The sequence below is a fragment of the Drosophila sechellia genome, chromosome 3L, assembly GCF_004382195.2.
Source record: "Drosophila sechellia strain sech25 chromosome 3L, ASM438219v1, whole genome shotgun sequence".
Lineage (NCBI taxonomy): Eukaryota > Metazoa > Arthropoda > Insecta > Diptera > Drosophilidae > Drosophila > Drosophila sechellia.
Genome location: NC_045951.1, coordinates 20,954,882 through 20,975,713, shown reverse-complemented (window position 1 = coordinate 20,975,713; position 20,832 = coordinate 20,954,882). Strand labels below are relative to the sequence as shown.

General features: G+C 43.1%; 4 protein-coding genes across 9 annotated transcripts; 1 reads left to right on the top strand and 3 right to left on the bottom strand.

The window, feature by feature from the left end:
- Window positions 1–18: 18 nt before the first annotated feature.
- On the bottom strand, window positions 19–4,964 carry LOC6616459 (WD repeat-containing protein 26 homolog). Of its 5 annotated transcripts, XM_002040784.2 has the most exons (5): window positions 4,777–4,930; window positions 3,345–3,466; window positions 2,472–3,043; window positions 1,237–2,189; window positions 19–1,001 (listed from the first exon to the last, which is right to left on the bottom strand). In XM_002040784.2, exons 3-5 carry the CDS (start codon window positions 2,928–2,930, stop codon window positions 521–523), a joined length of 1,893 nt encoding a protein of 630 aa, XP_002040820.1. In that variant the 5' UTR covers window positions 2,931–3,043; window positions 3,345–3,466; window positions 4,777–4,930; the 3' UTR covers window positions 19–520. The 5 variants fall into 5 exon arrangements, with proteins under 5 accessions (XP_002040820.1, XP_032573947.1, XP_032573946.1 ...); XM_032718056.1 differs by having other exon boundaries at window positions 2,472–3,466; window positions 4,879–4,964; XM_032718055.1 differs by having other exon boundaries at window positions 2,472–3,466.
- Window positions 4,965–5,515: 551 nt separating this feature from the next.
- Window positions 5,516–11,963, bottom strand: LOC6616458 (cyclin-dependent kinase 12). The gene is made up of 8 exons (XM_002040783.2): window positions 11,612–11,963; window positions 10,466–11,013; window positions 9,559–10,412; window positions 9,341–9,500; window positions 7,879–9,106; window positions 7,426–7,814; window positions 6,657–7,130; window positions 5,516–6,590 (listed from the first exon to the last, which is right to left on the bottom strand). The coding sequence occupies exons 2-8, from the start codon at window positions 10,672–10,674 to the stop codon at window positions 6,431–6,433; spliced, it is 3,474 nt and encodes a 1,157-aa protein (XP_002040819.1). The 5' UTR covers window positions 10,675–11,013; window positions 11,612–11,963; the 3' UTR covers window positions 5,516–6,430.
- Window positions 11,964–12,400: 437 nt separating this feature from the next.
- LOC6616457 (serine/threonine-protein kinase PLK4) lies at window positions 12,401–15,906 on the top strand. Its single transcript, XM_002040782.2, has 7 exons — window positions 12,401–12,581; window positions 12,641–12,736; window positions 12,790–13,558; window positions 13,624–14,077; window positions 14,138–14,654; window positions 14,712–14,861; window positions 14,923–15,906. Exons 1-7 carry the CDS (start codon window positions 12,546–12,548, stop codon window positions 15,208–15,210), a joined length of 2,310 nt encoding a protein of 769 aa, XP_002040818.2. The 5' UTR covers window positions 12,401–12,545; the 3' UTR covers window positions 15,211–15,906.
- LOC6616456 (neuronal membrane glycoprotein M6-a) lies at window positions 15,521–20,544 on the bottom strand. Of its 2 annotated transcripts, XM_002040781.2 has the most exons (5): window positions 20,133–20,544; window positions 18,010–18,222; window positions 17,037–17,196; window positions 16,674–16,978; window positions 15,521–16,609 (listed from the first exon to the last, which is right to left on the bottom strand). In XM_002040781.2, the coding sequence occupies exons 1-5, from the start codon at window positions 20,134–20,136 to the stop codon at window positions 16,332–16,334; spliced, it is 960 nt and encodes a 319-aa protein (XP_002040817.2). In that variant the 5' UTR covers window positions 20,137–20,544; the 3' UTR covers window positions 15,521–16,331. The 2 variants fall into 2 exon arrangements, with proteins under 2 accessions (XP_002040817.2, XP_032575773.1); XM_032719882.1 differs by lacking the exon at window positions 18,010–18,222 and having other exon boundaries at window positions 20,133–20,541.
- Window positions 20,545–20,832: the final 288 nt, after the last annotated feature.

Below are 20,832 nucleotides of genomic sequence, written 5' to 3'. Positions count from 1 at the left end.
CGAAAAGAAACATCGACATTTAAAAACATATATAGAACTACTTTTATTGTGTCTGTTGGGTATCAATTACGTCAAATCGTGTTACATACTAAATGTCGGAAACTGCAAAGAACAAATCAAATGGCAATATTTAATAATTTGAAAACCAAGCAGGTCGATCGCACTTTTAATAAATGAAAAGATCGAGAAGAGTCGCTAATATAGGCCGGAAATATTAATTCGCATCGCCGTATACATACATACATAAAAAAGAAATCTGAAAACGAATCGATTTCTTGTTATAGCATAGTAGATATGATGTTATGCCTCTCCTTTCGTATTAATGTACTTAAGTAATTAATGCTAATCGTAAGTCATGCTGCTCATACATATTGTTGTAATGGCAGTTTGTAGCAATGACGACCCCGACGCGCAATCAGAGCGGGACGCATTCTGCTTTATATCGAAATCAGGGCGCACTATAACTATATCAGCATCCAAAATCTATCCCACGCACATCCATTTGCTACTGCTCGGGACCTTAAGTCATATTCCAGGAGGACGAAGACGAGCTTGAAGAGCAATCGTCGCTCTCAGTCGTTGCGCTGCTGCCGTTGGGCTTCGGTCCCCAAATCCTCACGGTGGCGTCATCGCTGGCGCTCGCTAGCAGGGACGGGTACACGGGGTTCCAGGACACACAGTTTACCGTCTTGGTGTGCCCGGCCAGCTTGGCCAGCGGCTCCTCCCGTTTGATGTGCCAAATGTAAACGACCTTGTCCTCACTGCCGCTGGCGACGAAGCTCTCGTTAACGCCGCCGAAGCAGGAGTGGATGGCGAAGTTGCTCTGACGTATTCCCTGAAAACGGCGCACAAGACACTTGTCCTCGATGTCCCAAAGGTGAAGGCCTTGGTTCGAGACGTTCAGCAAGGCCAAGCGGTCGGCGGAGTTGATGCTGAAGGTCATTATGGGATGTGGCTCCCTCAGAATATCAAAGTCTGAACGCGGGCTATCAAAGTTGTACCTGTAATTAAAAGAAGAAAAACTTAAGTGCGCTATCGGAGTCAGGGGAGTTTTTAATTTATATCGTAAAAATAATCATTGATTTGCAGTTCTTTTATATCAAAGGGAACATTTATAAATGAAAGTGGGGTTTTTAAATTTTTGGTAACACAGATAAATAAAGCTGTAGATAATAAATGAAAGCTTCGGGGCATCAAGTCTACAAACTGCTAGCACATACTTCTAATTCCGCTTACCCTCTGATTCGGTAATGATTATCCGCCGCTAAGATCGTTTTGTTGTCCGCCCGAAAGGCTATGCTGTTTACGCGCACTCCCTCCCAGGAGTCCACGATGGTGCCGTTGAGGTCGCATAGGTAAAGCTGACCTTTCTGGCCGCCGCATACGAATCGAGCGCCATCGCGACTGAAGGCGCCGCAGGCCAGGCTGTCCTCCAGAGACTGCGAGAACTTGACCACTAGCTTGCCGTCGTCCACGTTCCAGATGTAGAGCTCGTGGGAGTCCTCGGTGCCGCCGACAAGGATGAGCTTGGAGTCGGGACTCCAGCTAACGAAGCTCACGCTAAGCTGGGCCTGGCCGTCGAGAACGCGACGGTGTTTAAGGGTCAGCTTGTACGGATCAACATCCCAGATAATCACAGTGGAGTCTTTGCTGCCCGTCGCCAGCTTGAGGCCATCGGGCGAGAATTTGCAGAACCAGACCTCATCGCAGTGGTCGGTAAGGATCTGAATAGTTTGCATGGGAAAGCCGTCCGTGGTGCAGCAGTGGTCGGTGAGCAGCGAGACTGTCTCCAGATTCGTCTCCCACGCCATGTCGTGGCAGGGGCAGTGTTGGCTCTGCAGCTCCACGGCCTGCTGCAGCAGGGTGCGCAGGCGCCGTGGCGACATCATCACCGACGGCGGCATAAATGTCTGGAGGCGCTCCATGACCAAGGCACGCGACAGGATGCCCTTGCCCTCCCACTTGGCGCGCTGGTAAAGGTCTTGGTTGGTAGAACACATCATGTAAGAGGACAGTTGGTGCACACGCGTTATATTGTGCTGCAGGGGAGTCAGCTCGCTGCGAAGGACGTGAAGGGCGTCCAAGGGATTGCCATCATCCAAATGCTCTAAATACTTTTGCTCCAGCAATATGAACTTCATTTCGGTGATCGTTGCCAATTTTCCATTGTCGATTAGTGGCTCTAGGTCCTGCAATATTAATGTCGCAAGATTTTAGTAGCTGCTTAAAAATATATATTAATAATAATAGGGCCCAAGTTTGAAAACACTCGAGCAATTGAAACCACACAAAAAATCTTTTTCTTTTTGAAAGTTATAGTTGTTTATATGTGTAGTAGTGGTAGCGTTTGGAATGGTTGAAGTTTTCAAATACATCTCATTTTAAATATTAATAATCCAATCGTCCGGAAAACAAACATCAAACTAAGAACAACGCATGACCATACTAGTACGAAAGAGAAGCTTATTTACCTTAAGGTCTGAATCTGCCTTTGACCAGTCACCCATTAGGACATGCTCCCTAAACTTGGTTGCAGAGGGGTGTTCCAAATAGCATCCGGATTCCAACATAAGCGTCTGGACAGACTTATCGAGACCCACGTCGTGCAGGTACTGTCCGATCAGCCGGATGATCTCCTGGTTGGACTTGTCCAGCTGCACACCACTGTAGTTGGTGTTTTCCCGATTGTTCTCGCCGTCGACGATGCGACTGCTGCTGCCGTTGTTGTTGACAATGAAGCCGTTGTGTTTGGAGTCGTGTCCGTTCGTGGCGGCGCTGCTTCCCGAAGGATTCTCATCGCCGATGCCGACGCTGTCATCGCCACTGCCTCCCTCGCGGGCCACGTTCTCGGCACTGCCGCCGGAATTGAGTGTGGAACCCTCGAGGGGCCTGGAGCAGGAGCCGCTCGACGTGGAACTGGTGCTCTGCATGTTTGCCTCGGAGCCCTGTGTACTGCTGCTACTACGATCACGTGGTCTCTTGTTGCTGTCTATCGGTTTGTGGTGCCCTCTGTTGGGATTTGCCGATGCTTCCGTGCTGTGCTCTGTAGAAGTGGAGGAGTTTAGTTGGAGCTGTAACTGCTGGGCCGCTCGCGACGTGGATGCCGCATCTACTGATCCTGCGGCAGAGGAAGTGGAATAGGCGGATGAGGACGCGGAGCCTGAGCCTCCTGAGCGACGACCCTTTTTGCGCGGCGGCTGGTCCTCAGATGAGGCACCAGTTGCAGCAGACTTTTTGTTGTTTCTATCAATTTTGAGTCCTTTGCGAACGCGGCAGCAACAAGCAGGCTCTGCCTCAGGCTCAGCCTCTCTACCCGAACCCGATGCCGAGCAAGTGCCTCCAACCTGAACCGCTGCCTGATGGGCCTAGGCGGCCTGAGTCGACGATTTCTCAAGGGGTGTTAACGTGATTGTGGCTCCGTTTCTGGCAGTTGATAGCACTCGCTGATAGCAGTTCAATCTACGACCTGCAGAGGAGGTATAGCACATTATATTCCAGCTACATTGTAAGAATACAGTTCGTTATCTTTCTATTGACGAGGTACGGGGCCCAGAGAATAATTAGTGCCTCATTTGGGGCTTTATATTTAACATTGTGTCGTGGTTCGACCTTTAACCCTCTGCTATGGAAAGTGCAGTTTGTGGTGTATCTTGTTTAAAAGCTTCCCTAAAAATATTACTACCCAAGAATGAGAGAGCCACCCATCGAGTCTACTAATCTCGTCAATACTCAAAATCAATCAATACCAAAATCAAGGGTATTTTCATTCGGCTCTTTTTCTTCCTACACATTACATTTGTATGTACATACATGTGTATGTGCAATGTACATGCATTTTACTTGCGTATGTACATCCCTAGCTGATGGCCACACAGTCGTGGACAAAAATGTTGGCATGGCTTCATTCATTTACTTGGGAAACCGAGGGATATTAGAAAAGTTAAATTTTGTTATCTCAAAGCTATAGTTTTACACATTTAGTGTGATCCAACTAATCTTTACTTGTATTAAAATGTTGACAACATTTTTGTTTTGATAGTATCGCATTTAAAGGTTATGGAGTTTCCTACTCCTACTCATGCGATTTCTTTTTTGGACTGTAAAGTTACCTCAATAACTTTCGATGCTCCGTCGGAGAAAACTGGTTCACCCACACCACCATCAAAAGTGCACCCCCATATCATAGACTTCAAACAATGGGGTTTGTTGTGGAATAGAACGCAATTGTAACTATCCCTTAATTAAATCCAGTACTGCAAGAAATAGTAGTCCCCTAAAATAGCTGGAGATATGCAGATAATTATCAGAAATCGTTAAAGTTCGACATCAACAATGAGTAACCTTATTTTAAAATCTTACAAATATTAATACGTCATAGCAGATAGCAGCAAAAGTTTGACGAGAAGCTTATTTTGGAGCACTTGAGAAGTGAGAAATTTTGAAGAATCCGTTTTGGCCAATACTCCCGCCCCCCGACTGTTTAGCTCGTATTAATCAACTTTGCTTTGTTTTCGGTACAAAGGAATGGAAAATACATCTATTTACATACACGCACACAATGTTTTCCTCACTTTCTTTTTAAAATGTCTAGACACCAGGGCAAGCCCTGGTTCGCCAGTATTTGTGTAGAATCGGATAGCACTGTGCCTAATCCGCGCAGGCACTCAGCTGGCCAGGATCGCTAACACACTGCAAGAATACACTTTCCACTGCATTTCTCTTTTGGCCTTCCAGGTGCATCGTAACAATGGTGTGGGTATAGGTATACAAACATACACGCTCCCACAGATGCAACCCTTCCCATTGTTTATGCTCCCAAACAGCCCTTCCAGTGGGCTCGTCCCGAGGAAAGGTTATCCCGATTAGTTGAACACACACCGTAAAAGCATTTCTTAATTGACGGACTTGCAATTAAAAAACAAAGGCGAACTGACACAATATACATACAAATCTGATGATGAAACGCATTTATATATATGCTGCACTTAGTGAGACCTTTCGAAAATACCGAATCACTTCGTTTGTCCACGAACGCTAAAAATACCAGATTGCTTACTTCGAGTGACCGTTCCGCTAAGATTCTTCTTAAATTTAAATGTACACTTTTTCGAACTCAAATTTGTATATCTTTTTTTTACCATATTTAAAATATAATTAATTTTTAAGTAATTTACCACACAGTTATAGAACATTTTACATATGTCATAAATTTTGGTGGCTCTTTTTTCTAAACTGTTTTGTTTAATACTTTTTGTTTCATAATATGTTTACAAAAACTATTTCTATTTTAAAAACAAACTTTTTTTTCCTGTAAAATGTTTGATCATACCTTAGTCTTAAGAGCCTAGCTCAGAAAAATGGATAACTTCAGGACAAATTTCCCACTCGGTCATTGATTTCTTAAATTAAAACCGTTTACACCTTTCAAAATCTATTTAAGTCCCAAAACTGAAAAAGCTCATTTCACATAAACAGAAAGATATTCGAAACAGCTATCAATAAATTTAAAGTACACTTCGTATGTTTAAATTTTATTTGGGTAGGATTTTATGTACCAATAATGAATTTAGTCAGTTTGATTTGCATTTGGAGATTGTAATTTTGTTTGATCTTGTGTAATGTTAGAAATGTTCAACCTATTTACACAATTTAAAGTGAATTGATTTCAGTCTCACGCACATCATGCTAAGTAAATCTGATGCTGTGTGCGTTCTAACATCATATTAAAATATAAACTTATCAAATGCCTGCTCTTGGGTAAATACATGGTACATTAGTACATATTTACTTGATAAATTCATTTATAATTTACAATTTTCTTACATACTTAACAATAAACTAAACTAGTCAATACACTATCTGTAGTCTATTATTATTTAACAAGTTGTTTATAATTAAAATGCTAATCTTTAACTGCTCGTTATATATGCTTATTTCGTAGCTTTGAAACATGGTCACTTACAAATCGCCTTTGCTGTTGCGAATACGTACTGAGTTAACAGTTTACAATTTCGTTACGCGAAGTTTTCATTCTCGATCATGCACGTTGTCTTCAGATTGCCAATTTATTCCAAATTAAAAAAAAACTAATAAAAATTAAATTGAATAGTAAAATATGTATAAAATCATCTTTAAAATATGTATCTTTGCAAATATATAACATCTCGTTTATACAGCGATTGATTCAATTTGCCCAACATATAAAGCATTTTATAAATGTAGCCAAGAATTTATTGAAGCTGTCTTAAACTCGACAGAGCTAGAGCAAGTCTAAGTCAACCTATTCTGACCCTGTCCAGGGATAACAGAATCCCTTATTGGTTACGTTATTGCTAGTTACGGCTAGTTACTAGTGCCACCAGGAACACTCCTCGCCGACACGCTGTTTGTAGCTCTCCTTCACATTAAGTAGCGAAGCAAACAGCAAATGCTAAGCATCCCCCACCATGGTAGCTCCATGCTGTTGGTATTTGGTCGAGGCTATCACCGTAGGAGGAAGCGACTCCTGTTGCTCCCGCATCTGCCGACGGCGCTTCTTACTCCAAAGCTCATGGCAGTCCTGCCACGTGGGCAATTGTGGCGTTGGCATTCTGAAAAAATATAAAGTTATTTCGATGCTTGAGATGCACACAGTGTTTAACACCATGTGTACTCACTCGTCGGGGTTGATTTTCTTTAGCCACGGCGACCGGAGCGCATCTTCAGCTGTGATGCGCTTGTCCGGATCTAAATCAAGCATTTTGTCCAGCAGATCAAGTGCAGGGGCTGGCATGAACTCAAAGTCTTCCCGTAGACGGCGGCGATGGGTCTTCTTTTGTTTGAGAGTGTGGAACAGAGGCAGCTTAATTACATTCGGCCACACGGCAGGAACCGGGGATCCACAGATCTTTGATATCGTTTCAAGCTGCGCCATTTCCGCGTTAGCCTGGAACAGGGGCCGCTTCACAAAGAGTTCTCCGAGGATGCACCCGCAGGACCACACGTCTATCGACGGGCCGTAACGCTCCTCACCCAGCAAAAGTTCAGGAGGACGATACCACAAGGTAATAACTTTGTTCGTGTAGGGGCGTTCCCGATCGTCCGCATTGTATAGTCGTGCCAGCCCAAAGTCAGCCAGTTTTACTTTACCTCTGCAAATAGTAATTCAATATTGTCAATAAATATTATAAGGAAACTAAATTAAAAAAATAGATGCATGGGAAATTGATGTAAACTATTAGGAATATTTAACACCAAAGCGTTTAAGAGTTAATCCCTTTTTGAAATAGAATAATATAATATTGATTAGAAAATGATGGCTGGTTATGAATATTGCCTTTGTATGATTGTAAGGGTAATATCGATATCAATGCGCGGAGATGGCGGCAATACATTTCTGCTCTTTCTGCTTAAATTATTAAGCCACCCAAATGATTATCTTCCCACCTGTTGTTCATTAAAATGTTCGAGCACTTGATGTCTCGATGAAGAAAATTCTTTTTGTGGCAGTAGTTGAGGCCGTCCAAGAGTTGCTTCATAATGCTTGCGTTGTTTTCCTCATTGAAGTCGACCATGCCAGACTCCAGCAGACCCATCAAGTCGTGATCCATGTACTCAAACACCAAGTAAAAGGATCCCTTGTCTTTACGGAACTCCACAGCATCCTGCTTGTCCGTCACAATTTCATGCAGGTTGACTATGTTGCGATGGTTAAGTTGTCTAAGAATTTTGATTTCACGAACAGCTGTAATGGGAAAGCCCTCCTTCTCGTGCTCCAGCCGAACCTTTTTCAGAGCCACCATGTCATTGGTATGGTGATCCCGCGCCTTGTAGACCTGCAAGACAAATGTAAGGAAATCAGATATTTTTCAAAAGATCAGCCAAGCGTCCAATTTTTACCTGTCCGTAAGTTCCTTCCCCTATTTGCGCAATCATCTCGAAAACATCCACACAGCGCTCGCCCCAATCGCGAACGTTGTTTCGCGAGTCTCGACGGTTGAGTATCACTGGGCGCTGACGAGTCGTCCCTGCCCCACCACCGTGACCGTGTACAGTGCCAACAGCGGGTGCATCAAAGTCTTCAGGACTGTCGATAACATCATCATCGCCACTAAGCTCTTCGCTGCCGGGAATTACTGGCGGCATAGGAAGATTAAGCACGCTCTTGTTGGCGCTGCCGCTTGAAGTAACGTTCTTTTCGTCCGATTCCTTCTTTTGCCCCGGCGAGGGAGACCTTGCACCGGCCAAGTCAAGCACATTCATACCCGGCGGCAGCGGCAAAGAAGTCAGACTCTTCGGTTTTATGTTGTTCTTATTAGCCGTGAACGGTGGCACCAGCAAAGGTTGCTTCAACGGCGTGGCACTGTCCGGAACATCGGCGTTTGTAGCCGGATTTGAAACCACAGTATCGTTTTGCTTGTTTGGCATGGGAATGTTGTTGAGGTCCAGATCCGGCTTGCTACCCAAAACTTGAAGCCCATTGGAAGTTGTTGACGCCGTTGCGGGTGTTCCACTTCCAGGGGCAGATCGGCCATCACCCGCGTTGGGTGTATTGCCATCCACGGAGGAACTGTTGTCGTTAATAGTCAGTGCACCGTTGCTGTTGCTATTGCTGTTCTCCTCTTGCCGTTCAATGATTTCTTTCAGCGCCTTCTGCCTTTTGTGACGATCCTTCACCAGCTCGGCAAATAGGCTAGTCTCACTGATCTTCTTGATGTACTCTTCGCGCTTGTGCTTTAGATCCCTTGACGTTGGCGATCGGCTGCAAGAGGCAGAACTTCCGCTGCTGGCCGAACTGGGCGAACGACGACGACTGCCGCCTCTGGTCCTTTGGCGCATTCTTGGCGAACGGCGATGATGATAGTGATGAGAACCGGAAGCTCCGACTGGCGATGGGGGTGATGCCTCCATGTATCGCGAACTTGTTCTGGGAGACCTCGAGTAACGATCGCCAGAGGTACCAGTTCCCGAAGCGCGTTTTGAGGACCTCGTCGTATGCGACGGCGTCGAGCTAACCGTGGTCCCATACTTGTGTTTGTGACTGCCACCATGGCGAAACGCGTTCGAACCACTTGACAGGCCACCGCCCGGAGATTGCCGACTTCGCGAGTGCTGCACACTAGGGCTCCTTCATATAGTTTGGAAAAATGTATTGTTAGATATATGAATAGGAACGAAATACAATTTCAGTTAAATGATTAGCTCTAATTACCATTGCATTACTCACATATGTACATGGATTTACTTTAAGAATAGTTTCAAGATAGAAAAACATTTCAAAAATAATTAAAATAACTTGATATGAAGCGATGTCAGTAAGTAATTTGAGCTATTCACATAAAATATAGAAATAAAACGTTACCTTGATGACCGCCTAGAATATCGATCTCTGCTGTATCGTTCGTACTTTCCAGAGTGGTGTCTACTGTGCTCAAAGTTTCCGAGTCCCACTTCCCTGCCATCGCTAAACTTCCGACGCTTGTGGGGCGGCGTGCTTGGCTGATGGTTGTAACGGTCCAGCTCTGCAACAGTTTTCCAAAGTAAGTAAACCACATTTGCCTTTTTTAAAATCAAACTTACCCGGCGACAGTCGTTTCACCTTCCTGCTGTCGTGACTGCTCGAGCCAGCACCAGAGTAACGTCCCTGATATCCGTGATCGTGGCTAGAGCGGTGATGCGCGCTTACATCCTCTTTGTGGGGACTATTTATATAGCGGGAGCTGCGTGAATCGCGGACCACTGACCCACTGCCAACTCCACCTCCGCCACTGGAGCTGTAGTGAGAGGGCGGTGGAGTTCGCGGGGAGTTTCCAAACCTCGGCCCATTGCCGCTGGAGCGGGAGGACGGTGGAGGAGAACGAAGCCGGCTGCTGATCGACTGCTTGTTCGTAACTGTGACCTGCAGGTTGCTGCCCAGTGCAGAGTTGGCCGTCTCCAGGGACGACTCGCCGTAGTAGTTGCTGTTGGTATTGGGGCGACGCACTGGCGGTGGAGTGGCTGGCGAACTGCTCTCCTTGAGGTTGTGTGGGGTGAAGGAGGACGGCGCTGCGCTAACCGTCCGCTCATTGCTCTTGCTAGGAGCCGTCGGCGGAGTATAGCGCCGGTCCAGTAAGGCATTGATGTCATTGTCTGACATCGAATCGATGCTGGAGTACGACTTGGCCCGCTTCTTTTTGCGCTTCTTTGACTTTTTCTTGGACTTGTGCTTGTGTTTATCCTTTTTCTGCTTTTTGCGCTTCTGCCGCTTCATTTCCGCCTCCAGCTCATCGGTGTCGATAGAATCGCTGGACATGTAGATCTCTCTGCCCCACAGCTCGTCTTTCGAGGTGTTGGATGCCTGCGAAGGTTCCTCCCGCGGATTCGTGGCCTCGCTGCTCGACGTTTGCCTCGATCCGGCCGCAACTGGGTCGTTTGAGTCTTCCGCCCTTCTACTTCTGCAAGGAGGGACTGTAGTTATCGTGACTTATACATAAATTTCTTCTCTTACCTGTAGTTATCATAACTCTCTTTATCGGGCTTAGCATCAAGACGACCTTTGGAGAACTGATTATCCGGAGCTGGCTTCGGTTTTTTGATGTTTCCAGCTCCCTTGCCGGCATCCGCATCCAAGTCCCCTGCCTCCTGATCCGAGAAGTCCTCTGAACTGACGTCCGAGTACTCCACAAGTGCGGTGGCCGCCGCGGAGGATGCATGCATCGTAGCGTCTTGGCGGGTGGACTTGGAGAACTCGCAGACCGCAGACCTACGCTCAGTTCTCTACGGTTCGTGCTGAGACTTCGCTGTCTGCGTACTTTTGCTACAAGTGGCACTTCGGCGTTAGATTTTTTTTACTTTGCGGTAAGATTTTACTCGGGAGCAGCTTAAATTTTATTTACATCGCTGCCTACCAGCACAAGCACATATTCGTGTGACGATTTCTTTACATGATTATCTTGCATATGTGCTAGTTAAAGACGCCGAAGTTGCGCTGGCAATCGAAAACGTTCTGCGCACTGCGGCACAGCTTTTAAAAGTCAATCTAGTGTTCGGTTTCCACTAAAATTAACATAAAAAAAATTTATAACTTGTCATTTTAAGGTTATAATGAAGTGGCAAGTGTGACCGAAAATGGTATGGGGAGAATGGCGGAAGAACGCGTGTTGCTGTCATTTAACCGACCAAAGGCGCTGGTCACACTGTAGGTGTTTGCGGAAAAATAACAAACATTTTTTATTTGGGTTTGTTCTTTAGAACTAATGGAATATTTTATTTGTGACTTTAAAAAATGATTAAGCATGATCTGAACTTATTTAATTACTGGCACTAAATTACTTGTTCATGTTTGAACTCCCCTGAAGAATATGAAAATGGCGATAGCGAAAGTTTCAGAAAACGGCGTAGAAGCTAATAATTGCAATTATAAAACAAAATTTCAGATTCTTAGGAAAATAGATTTGAAAAATGACATTAAGGATTTTCGAGGACACTTTCCAGCACTACTTTTGCACTGTTGCTTGTCATTGACGTGTGTGAGAGTCCAAGGTTGTCTGCGTGCCTTCATGTATGAGACAAACACCTACTCATATACATACATGCATTCATGAGTATCAATGTAAGTATGTGGGTCACTTTATTTTCTTTTCTGCGGACTTACCAGTTTTTGGGAGTAAATTATGCAAACACCACTTGTTAATAACTTTATTGCCGGCGGAATTGGCGGCTTACACGGTTCTTTATTAAGGATCTCGGCGCACGCACTCGCTGAAGTCCTTTAATTATTAAATAACACGGCTATCGAAGTCTCGTATTCCGACGTTGTTTATGCTTTCGAATTATATTCATTACGCGAAAATTGCCTCAGCTTATTGTGGGATTGGTTTAAATATAAGAGAGTTTGTTCAAATGCAAGTTACATGTCTCATTAGGCATTGTTTCGGTAGTAAAACCATAAGAATAATTTTGCCATGATTCTCTGCATTTGCAATGGATGGCAATATTCTCGGCGATTAATCACCAGGGCTGCATTAACTGCTAGTGCAGTGGGAACGCGCTATGATCGAAGAGTGCATTTAAGTGTGCTGTTGGTAGAATATTTATTATTATGCAAGTATGCAAGTTAACAATTTAACGAAATTCAAATGAATCATATATTAAATTCAAATAAAGATAATATTTTCTAATATAAATTCTCATATATATATACTTTATAAGCTCTGGCAACACTGGGGAGTGCTGGCAAATGATTGTTTTTGAAGCCATTATCGATAGTTTGACCTTTCACTTATCAACTCGTATATAAAAATAATGTTAAAAGATAAATATTTTCCAAGTGAAATATTCTTTAAACAAGAAATAAATTGTATTGGAGTATTCATTTGTATTCACAAATATATTGGCCGATAGTGCAACCCTCGTTAGTGTTGGCAAATGATCTTCGCAGATGTGGCATTAAAATTTCCCAACACTAACGGTAGCGTTTAAATTTTGTTCGGCTTGTTTGTTTACAACATGGCTTAAGTTTTAAGTTAAGATAAATAACAACAAGACATTGCAAGTGGCTCAGTAGGTCTACAGAAAAAAGGCTAGCTATGTTATCCAATCGGGCGTTTGGAGAAACAATTGAGGTGGGTGTTCTGGAATGCGGCAGTCGGACGGTGTTTTCAAGCGCTGTTTGTCTTTGCAGGACTATGAAGTACAGCACTTGCTGGGCAAAGGTGGTTTTGCGACCGTCTACAAGGCACGGTGCCTGCACACTCACCAGGATGTGGCCATAAAGATGGTAACTACTGCTATAGTGTTGGTTCAACGTATTACTCACAAACTGGATTTCAGATCGATAAAAAACTAATCCAGGGCACTGGACTCACTAGCCGCGTTCGCCAGGAAGTGGAAATCCACTCCCGCCTGAAGCATCCCTCTGTGCTTCAGCTGTACACTTTCTTTCAGGACGCCAACTATGTGTATTTGGTGCTCGAGCTGGCCCATAATGGGGAGCTTCATCGCTATATGAACCACATTGCCAGACACTTCACAGAGACGGAAGCTGCTTCCATTCTGAAGCAGGTCGTGGCGGGACTTCTCTACCTGCACTCTCACAACATCATGCACCGCGACATTTCGCTGTCCAACCTCCTGCTTAGCAGGGAAATGCACGTCAAGATAGCCGACTTTGGACTGGCCACCCAATTAAAGCGACCTGATGAGCGCCATATGACCATGTGTGGAACTCCGAACTATATTTCGCCTGAGGTGGTATCGCGATCTTCTCACGGACTGCCCGCGGACGTCTGGAGCGTTGGATGCATGCTGTACACCCTGCTGGTGGGACGCCCGCCCTTCGAAACCGATGCAGTGCAGTCAACCCTTAACAAAGTTGTGATGTCGGAGTACATTATGCCTGCTCACCTGTCTTACGAGGCGCAGGACCTGATAAACAAATTATTGAAGAAGCTCCCCCACGAACGAATTACCCTGGAGGCTGTTCTCTGCCATCCTTTTATGTTGAAATGCTCAAATGGTGGACACTCTGCGCCGGGAGCGTTGAATATGTTCAGCCAGAGTATGGAAAGCGGCGATAGTGGAATCATAACATTTGCTAGCAGTAATTATTCAGGATTTTACAATTTGCAGTTGCCAGTAGAATCTCACTCTATTTATCTGTTGTAGGTGACTCCAGGAATTCCCAGCAAATTCGATCTGTGGAAAACTCAGGACCACAACAAGTGCTTCCTCAAATACGGGAGGAATTTAAGCAAGTCCATCATAAATTGCCTTATGAACAGCCAGGTTTATTTGGGCAAGCTTCAACTGGCTTGGCAGAGCCAAATTGGACAGGAGCTGCTAAGACCTCAGCGTTCCGTATGGAGACGGGTATGGTACCCAATTCCAAACCGGCATCTCTTAAGGAAGATCGCATTTCGGTGCCCCCATTGAACACTAAAAGACTTCTTCCGACGCGTTATAAGACGAAGAATGCTATAATGAGTATTTTGCGAAATGGCGAGGTTGTTCTCGAGTTTCTTAAGTTTCGGCCAACCTATAATGAAGATCGCATTAATGATATTTGTCGCATATCGGATGACGGACAGCGAATCATAATTTATCAGCCAGATCCTGGGCGGTAAGTGATGTGCTACTTTGAAAATCGAAGACATATCTTAAATATTTTCTTGCATTTCAGTGGCTTACCAGTAAGAGAGCAGCCACCAGATCTTCAAATACCAAGCGGAGATTGCGTATATAACTACGATAATTTGCCCAATAAGCACTGGAAAAAATACATATACGGAGCTCGATTTGTGGGTCTGGTAAAAAGTAAAACACCGAAAGTCACATACTTCAGTACTCTAGGTAAATGCCAATTGATGGAGACAATGACCGACTTTGAGATTCGTTTCTACTCGGGAGCTAAGCTACTAAAGGCGCCGACCGAGGGGCTGAAGGTCTACGATCGAAATGGAATGTTGCTCTCGGATCATTCCTGTTCGGAGTCTCGATCTCTTATTGAGCATGGAAACGAGTGTTTCACCCACTGTGTCAACATCAGTAATGCCTTGGAAGTAGCTCAGACGAAAGACAATTCGTGTTTTCCAGTCACAATCGGACGAAGACCTATAACAGATGTACAACCCGCTCAGAGATTGGATGGCCTACGAGATACCACCAATATTACGTTTTCCACACCAAAATCGAATCAGGTACATATACATACATATTGAATAATGTGCAGACTGTGACATGCATTTATCTTACAGGGCTCAATAAACTTTTCCTTAAGCACTATTTCGTCGACACGAAATACTTCAGATTTTGGAACCAACTGCTCTAGGTCCAACATGCTAGCCGCCCATCAAAATATACCCATCAAACGCATAAACGTTCCTGATATCGGAATAGCTACTGAGGTAATGCTCAATTGTGCCCTTATTTTACACATGGATTCTGATCTCCATTTCGCCATTCTAGCTCTCCCATGGAGTTGTCCAAGTGCAATTTTATGATGGATCCGTAGTCTCTGTTATTCCGAGCATGCAAGGTGGTGGTATAACCTATACCCAACCCAATGGAACTTCAACCCACTTCGGCAAAGACGACGACTTGCCATTCCCGGTCAGAGATAGAGTCGGTCAGATACCAAACATTCAGTTAAAGTTGAAGACAGCTCCATTGCTGGGAAGCGGCAGGAAAACTGACTACAACAATGCAATGACTCCCAAAACGACAACGCCTTATTATAATCGCATGCTTCTTTAATTGAATCAAAACTAATTTCCCAAATAGTTTTTAAGTTTGAACAAATGTACTTGTATTGTAAATTAAGGGTAAATATATTTTTTACGTTTTTCCCGTGCTTATCAAAATGATTGACCCAAAATTATTCAATGTAACTATGCATTCTTTTGTAAGGTTTTAAAGTGTATAAAGGAAGAAAACAAAAACTGATTGGTTTCTTTATATAAGTAATTCAACAATTTGCGACCTTGCCCATTTGCAAGAAAAATTAATGAGTTGTGGGTCTACGTTCAAATTTCAATCCCAGTTTCAAACACACACAGCTATGATGTTTGCTTTACCTCAAGTTCTTTATTGAATTTTTAAAAGTTTATACTTTGTGTATAAGTGTGAGGTTAGAAAATTGTAGTATAAAATATATTATTGTTACGTACGTGTATATATTAAATACGAGATAAATATATTTATACTTTTATACTTAGTCAAATCTTTAGATTAACATTGCCTTACTAAAATGATGCTACCGCATTTACAAATTACTACGGCAGGATTCGTATTGCTTTAAAGTTGTAGATGTAATGGTGAAATATACACATTAAAAGTAATTTCTTGTACAGATTTTAAAGACAATCATGCACGGATGGACTACACTATGTAATAATAATAAGTTGCGATTAACTAATGTATCCGTATATTAATAAAATGCATTCGGCAATTCAGAAGAATCAATTTGAGCATAAGCATTTGACTGTTATGTTGGCATGGATTTATTGATTGCAAGGTAGTAAGAAACGCAAGAATAATGAATGTAAACTAACTTAAATCAATGGACGGAAGAAAAATGTCAGTGGAACAGTACAGAAGATAAGAAGCATAATTTCAGTGAAACAATTGATTTGTCAGTTTAGACATGGATACACCTGCTTAACAAATAAAACGATAAACAGTTAAAGCGACCAACTCATTAAATGAACTAGCAAAACTTGAAACTCAACTTTAATCTTAGGTCTAAATGAAAAATCTTAACTATAGCATGTTGGGTTTCGTTGGAAAGTGGTTCACTGTTCGTTGTATTGTGCGTGAATCGCTCAAAGAGCGCTGGACTTGTCCTTAAGCTCAAACTGAATCTTCTGAAATATGTCCTAGAAGCGATCCTTCGAGGTAGCGCTGTACTCCAGCTCGTTCAGGTTCTGGATCTCCTGCAGCTCCTGGAACTTTTCGTGGTCCCGAATGTGGGCGTAGTTGGCAGACAGGCACATCAGGTAGTGGACCAGACTGAGCAGCACCAAAAGGGTGGACAGAGTGGCCAAAATGAACATCACCTCTGCGTTCTCAACACCGTCTTTGCAGAATGCCTTGATCTCGTACTTTTCGCAGACCTTCATGTCCTCCAATTTCGTGTTTGGCGGGAACATGAAATCTGTGGGATCCAAGTATTATTAGATGGCTTATCTTTATGTATATGTATATCTTCAAGGGCTTACGGAATTGCGTCAGATCAATGCAGCTTTGAGAGTGCTCAACACTGGTGCACATGTTCCAGAACATGGTGTAGATGAAGGTAACCACTACCAGGAAGCAGAGGATCAAACTCCAAACGAAGTTTAGCAGGTAGGTTATCCCCATAAGGACGGCGCACGAGATTCGACCACCCACTCGAGACCGCCACGCCCGATAAACTTTGTATCTGGTGGCTCCGGTGGCTAAAAATCCGACGAACAGGATCATAAATCCGAGGGCAGCCATGCCCGCTCCAATTATTACGAAAATCATTTGCACCGCTTCGATCCTAATGGGATCAGATGGTTAGAGTAATTCGTGTTTGGTAGTCCTGATAAAGTACTTACCATATCAGGCGTAGGTGGAAAACCTGGTCAACCATTATAACGGTGAGGGAGGCTCCTCGGTACATAGTGAAGCAGAAGATTCCTACTCCCAGGAGACACATCAGAGTGGCTATCAGGGTGGCGTAGGGAATACGCGCCATGCAGGATTGGCAGCATTCTCCTAAAAACAAAATGTGGCACATTTTAGGAAATATGTTTTCAATAAACTTTTGATTATAATGTTAAACTAGTGGTGTGTCTACGAAGTGAATAAATGTTAATTTTCAAATATAATCAATGCGGTGAAAGACTTGAAGAAATCTACTAATGTACATATATGTGGAAATTGAAAAATACATAGACTTCCCTTATCTACACAAATATTTTTGTTTAAACAATTTTTTTTTTCAAGTGATTAAAAGTTCTATAAAGCTATAGAACAGAACAGACATCAGAATACAAATTTCGGTTTGGCTAATTCAAATGACAAATAGGCGGAAGCCCTCTCTTCGTAACAATCTGATTCAAAACTTGATAAAGACATGATAATGTGATACCTTTATTAAGTTATCGATCACAGTAATCTAAAAAATTATCATCAGTTTAATCTGTTTGATTTTTAATCAGTTCAGTTTTTCTTTCAGCATTGTGTTATTGTATTTTAACTTAACTTCGAAAAATTGTGTAACTATGCAATGAAGCCTAGGGACAGAGGTTAAACGAGTGTTATAATAGATCTACAGAGCTACGAGCAGGGAATGCGTTATGAGAGAAGTGGGAAAGCGAGTTATAAACATAAGTGCATGGCACACTAAAGACGAATACACACAAACTAAAAAAGACAGTGATAAGATAACAGGTGAAACCGCGGCTGGTGCTTTCAGGGTGTCCAGTGAATCACGTAAAGCAGAACAAGCACAAGGTGTACACACAATTCGAATTCGATGAGGGTGGATCAATCGATTGCACTATTGTCCGGGATTACGGGTCGTACCTTCGCCTCCGCGCTCCGTGTACCTGTCCAAGGAGTGATCCGAGCGGTACGAGTTGCGCCGACGGTTCTGGATGGTCTGGTTGTACGGATTCCCGTTGTAGGCGCGCGTCAGGACTCCGCCGTCGTCCTCGAAGTTCGTCTCGAGCAGGATCTCCTCGCGGGGATCCCGGATGCGATCGCGGTTGTTCCCCTTGCCCGGCATACTGCACAATGCTTTATGGAGTCCAAGTCGGAATTTATACAAAGAGCTTTAGTTACGGAACGTAGCTGGGGCTGAAGCTGGGCTAGCCCAAGCTAAACGGCACACAGTGAATCACACGCACACCGACGACGTCACCCAATCAAGAGGCCTCCCAACGATTATAATTTGTCTTTATAGCAATAACCACCGAACATCGAATGACGCTCCCGTAGAAAAGAAAGAACACTGAAATCCAAAAACTCACAATGTCTATGTCGAGTGGGTTCTCACTTTTCCAAAAGAGAGTTACGGAGATAACAGGCATAATTATCACATAACAACTGCTCTTCGAAGAGCGTAGCGCTCTCTTGCAAAATCTTGTTACACTGTCAGAAAACATGTAGCCGTGGCATGAGTATAAAGTGGATATTTCGCGCACTAAAAGTTCGTAGCATTGCGAATGAAATTCAACTTTGATCTACTTGAGCGGGGTATCAGATAGTCGAGCAAATTGACTAATGTGTAAGAGAGTAAACAATTTAAGGGAGTTAAACATTTGTATTTCAAAGATAAAGATTGCTCCCACATCACCCAATAGCACCATATTTATTTCTGTGCACGAACGCCTGTTGCTGTAATTAACGAGACAATTGGTTCGAACTTGTGGGTAGAAGTTCACTGCTTCGGTTAGGTCAAAAAGTCACACTAATAAGGGAAATGCGATAACCTTATAGGCATACATACTTCACCACACATCTATACGTTTATGCCATTTTAAAGACCCTTGTAAAACCCCTTCTTAAGCACTTATATTAAACCTTTCTTTCTGGGTGCATCAATAAGGTATTCTCCTCTACCATAAAGTAACAGATATAATAACGCACTTCATATTTTCGAGCGCGTTTCTTTGGAATGTAACTAAGCTAATTATGTGCTTAGTGGCAACTTAAAGTCGGACTAAGACAGGCGGGACAACGACCCCAGAAGAAGCATCCGAATGACATCCTGCCAGCGAAGCGAGTGAAGAGCCTGCGCCTTTTAAATGCATCCGCCTTTGAGAGATTCTCACCGGAAGTCCCGCGGTGTCTGTGCCAGACGGAATGCAATTGGAATGGAGATTGCCACCGGGGCTTTGGACCACATGCCTTACTCCAGATGCCGAAAGCGGGTGCCAATGACACCAAGACAGAGGCCCAGGCTCGGCATTGGAGCAAAACATAAATTCCGGCTGCGTGCAATGACTCTTTGCGAATTAAGTGAGCGGCTGCTGGAGCGTAAATATAATAGTTAGGAAGCCTAGCTCAACACTTTAATACTCTGGCTTAATTTGGACAGATAAATGTCAGTCAGGGACGACTTGCACAAGCTATGACCGGAAAATAAGTAAATATGCTTAAACAGAATCTAGACATTATAAATAAAGCATATTTATGGGGAGTGGATAAATATACTTTACCCTCTAATAGATTTTACATATAGCATTCTTCCCTTAAGAAAAAAATAAGCTTAAAAGTATCACTAATACCATGAGTGACGTAAAATATTTTGGAAAATATCCCTTACTGAGTGAAAGACTCATGATTCTAGAAAAATAATTTTATTTTACTTGCTGTGTAAAAGAAAAAAAGGCAGCTTTTTCTAATACAAAATACTGTCAGGAGTGCAAGGCTCCATCAAATGGAAAATGGGCGCGAAAAGTTTTGTTTTTGTATATACATATGTAAACACCTAACCAAAACAATGACTAGAGCGTTAGAGCACAAGAGTACGTCAAAAATAAGTAGTGACTTATTGTAGTAACTTTCCAACGTAACATAGATGTGTGTCCAATTGGAAAAGGGAAATATAAAATAGATAATCAATCCCCAGTGACTTACAGCTTAGTTAAAATGTAGATCTAAACTTTGAACCACTCGTAGCCAGAAGGTGTTGGCCAACTTACCCATTGTGAATGGTTACCAGTCTCCGAAATGAAGTTATATCATTTAAGTGTCTCCAACTGGCTATGCAAGTGGCTGTGCACTGCAATTTGTTAGTTGCGTTGGAATTTCTGAAGCCTTTTGCATATGCTTGTATGTATACACAAACGCACAAACACCTCGCTCTACTTGGTAAACTCGAAACAAGTTTTAAGGTGTGAGCTTGACAGTGGAGGAGGGGGGATAAAACTCGCGCTTAGGCGTTCTATTTGCACTTGGATGCTATTCAATTCCGATCGAAGACGAAATCACAGGTGGTTAAACTAATTCAGCTTAATTTTGTCCGCCAGCACGCATTTATTATCCTAGGCCAGCGAAGCAGCCAACTGAATTCGCCTAAAAACAAATAGTATCTACACAATAACGAGCGTATCGAAGAACTGAAGATACATTTATCGGTGGTACTATCGATGTTTCGGTATATTATTTTAAAACTGGTCACAATGCAATATACTGCAAGTTTCACTTTAATTTACTAAATACTTTTTTGTTTTTTTTTTATATTTTGTGAATTAAAGTACAATTTAATTCTATAATTTTTATGTATACAGCGATAAAAATCAGGTCGCAACAAGTTAAAAAGTTGTTATTGTTATGGGAGACCTTCTGCGGAAAATATCTAAATATATAATTCGAACTAGGTACTTACCAACCCCTTTTGGT

Coding starts and splice junctions, on each gene's coding strand:
- LOC6616459 (XM_032718056.1), bottom strand. CDS start 2,930: ATGCAGAGCACCAGTTCCACGTCGAGCGGCTCCTGCTCCAGGCCCCTC. Junction 2,190..2,471: donor AGGCAGATTCAGACCTTAAG/GTAAATAAGCTT, acceptor TTAATATTGCAG/GACCTAGAGCCACTAATCGA. Junction 1,002..1,236: donor AATCATTACCGAATCAGAGG/GTAAGCGGAATT, acceptor TTTTAATTACAG/GTACAACTTTGATAGCCCGC.
- LOC6616458 (XM_002040783.2), bottom strand. CDS start 10,674: ATGCATGCATCCTCCGCGGCGGCCACCGCACTTGTGGAGTACTCGGAC. Junction 10,413..10,465: donor GAGAGTTATGATAACTACAG/GTAAGAGAAGAA, acceptor CCCTCCTTGCAG/AAGTAGAAGGGCGGAAGACT. Junction 7,131..7,425: donor AACATTTTAATGAACAACAG/GTGGGAAGATAA, acceptor TACTATTTGCAG/AGGTAAAGTAAAACTGGCTG.
- LOC6616457 (XM_002040782.2), top strand. CDS start 12,546: ATGTTATCCAATCGGGCGTTTGGAGAAACAATTGAG. Junction 12,582..12,640: donor CGTTTGGAGAAACAATTGAG/GTGGGTGTTCTG, acceptor TTGTCTTTGCAG/GACTATGAAGTACAGCACTT. Junction 14,862..14,922: donor ATATCGGAATAGCTACTGAG/GTAATGCTCAAT, acceptor TCGCCATTCTAG/CTCTCCCATGGAGTTGTCCA.
- LOC6616456 (XM_002040781.2), bottom strand. Junction 17,197..18,009: donor CACGGAGCGCGGAGGCGAAG/GTACGACCCGTA, acceptor TTTTGTTTTTAG/GAGAATGCTGCCAATCCTGC. Junction 16,979..17,036: donor TTCCACCTACGCCTGATATG/GTAAGTACTTTA, acceptor TGATCCCATTAG/GATCGAAGCGGTGCAAATGA.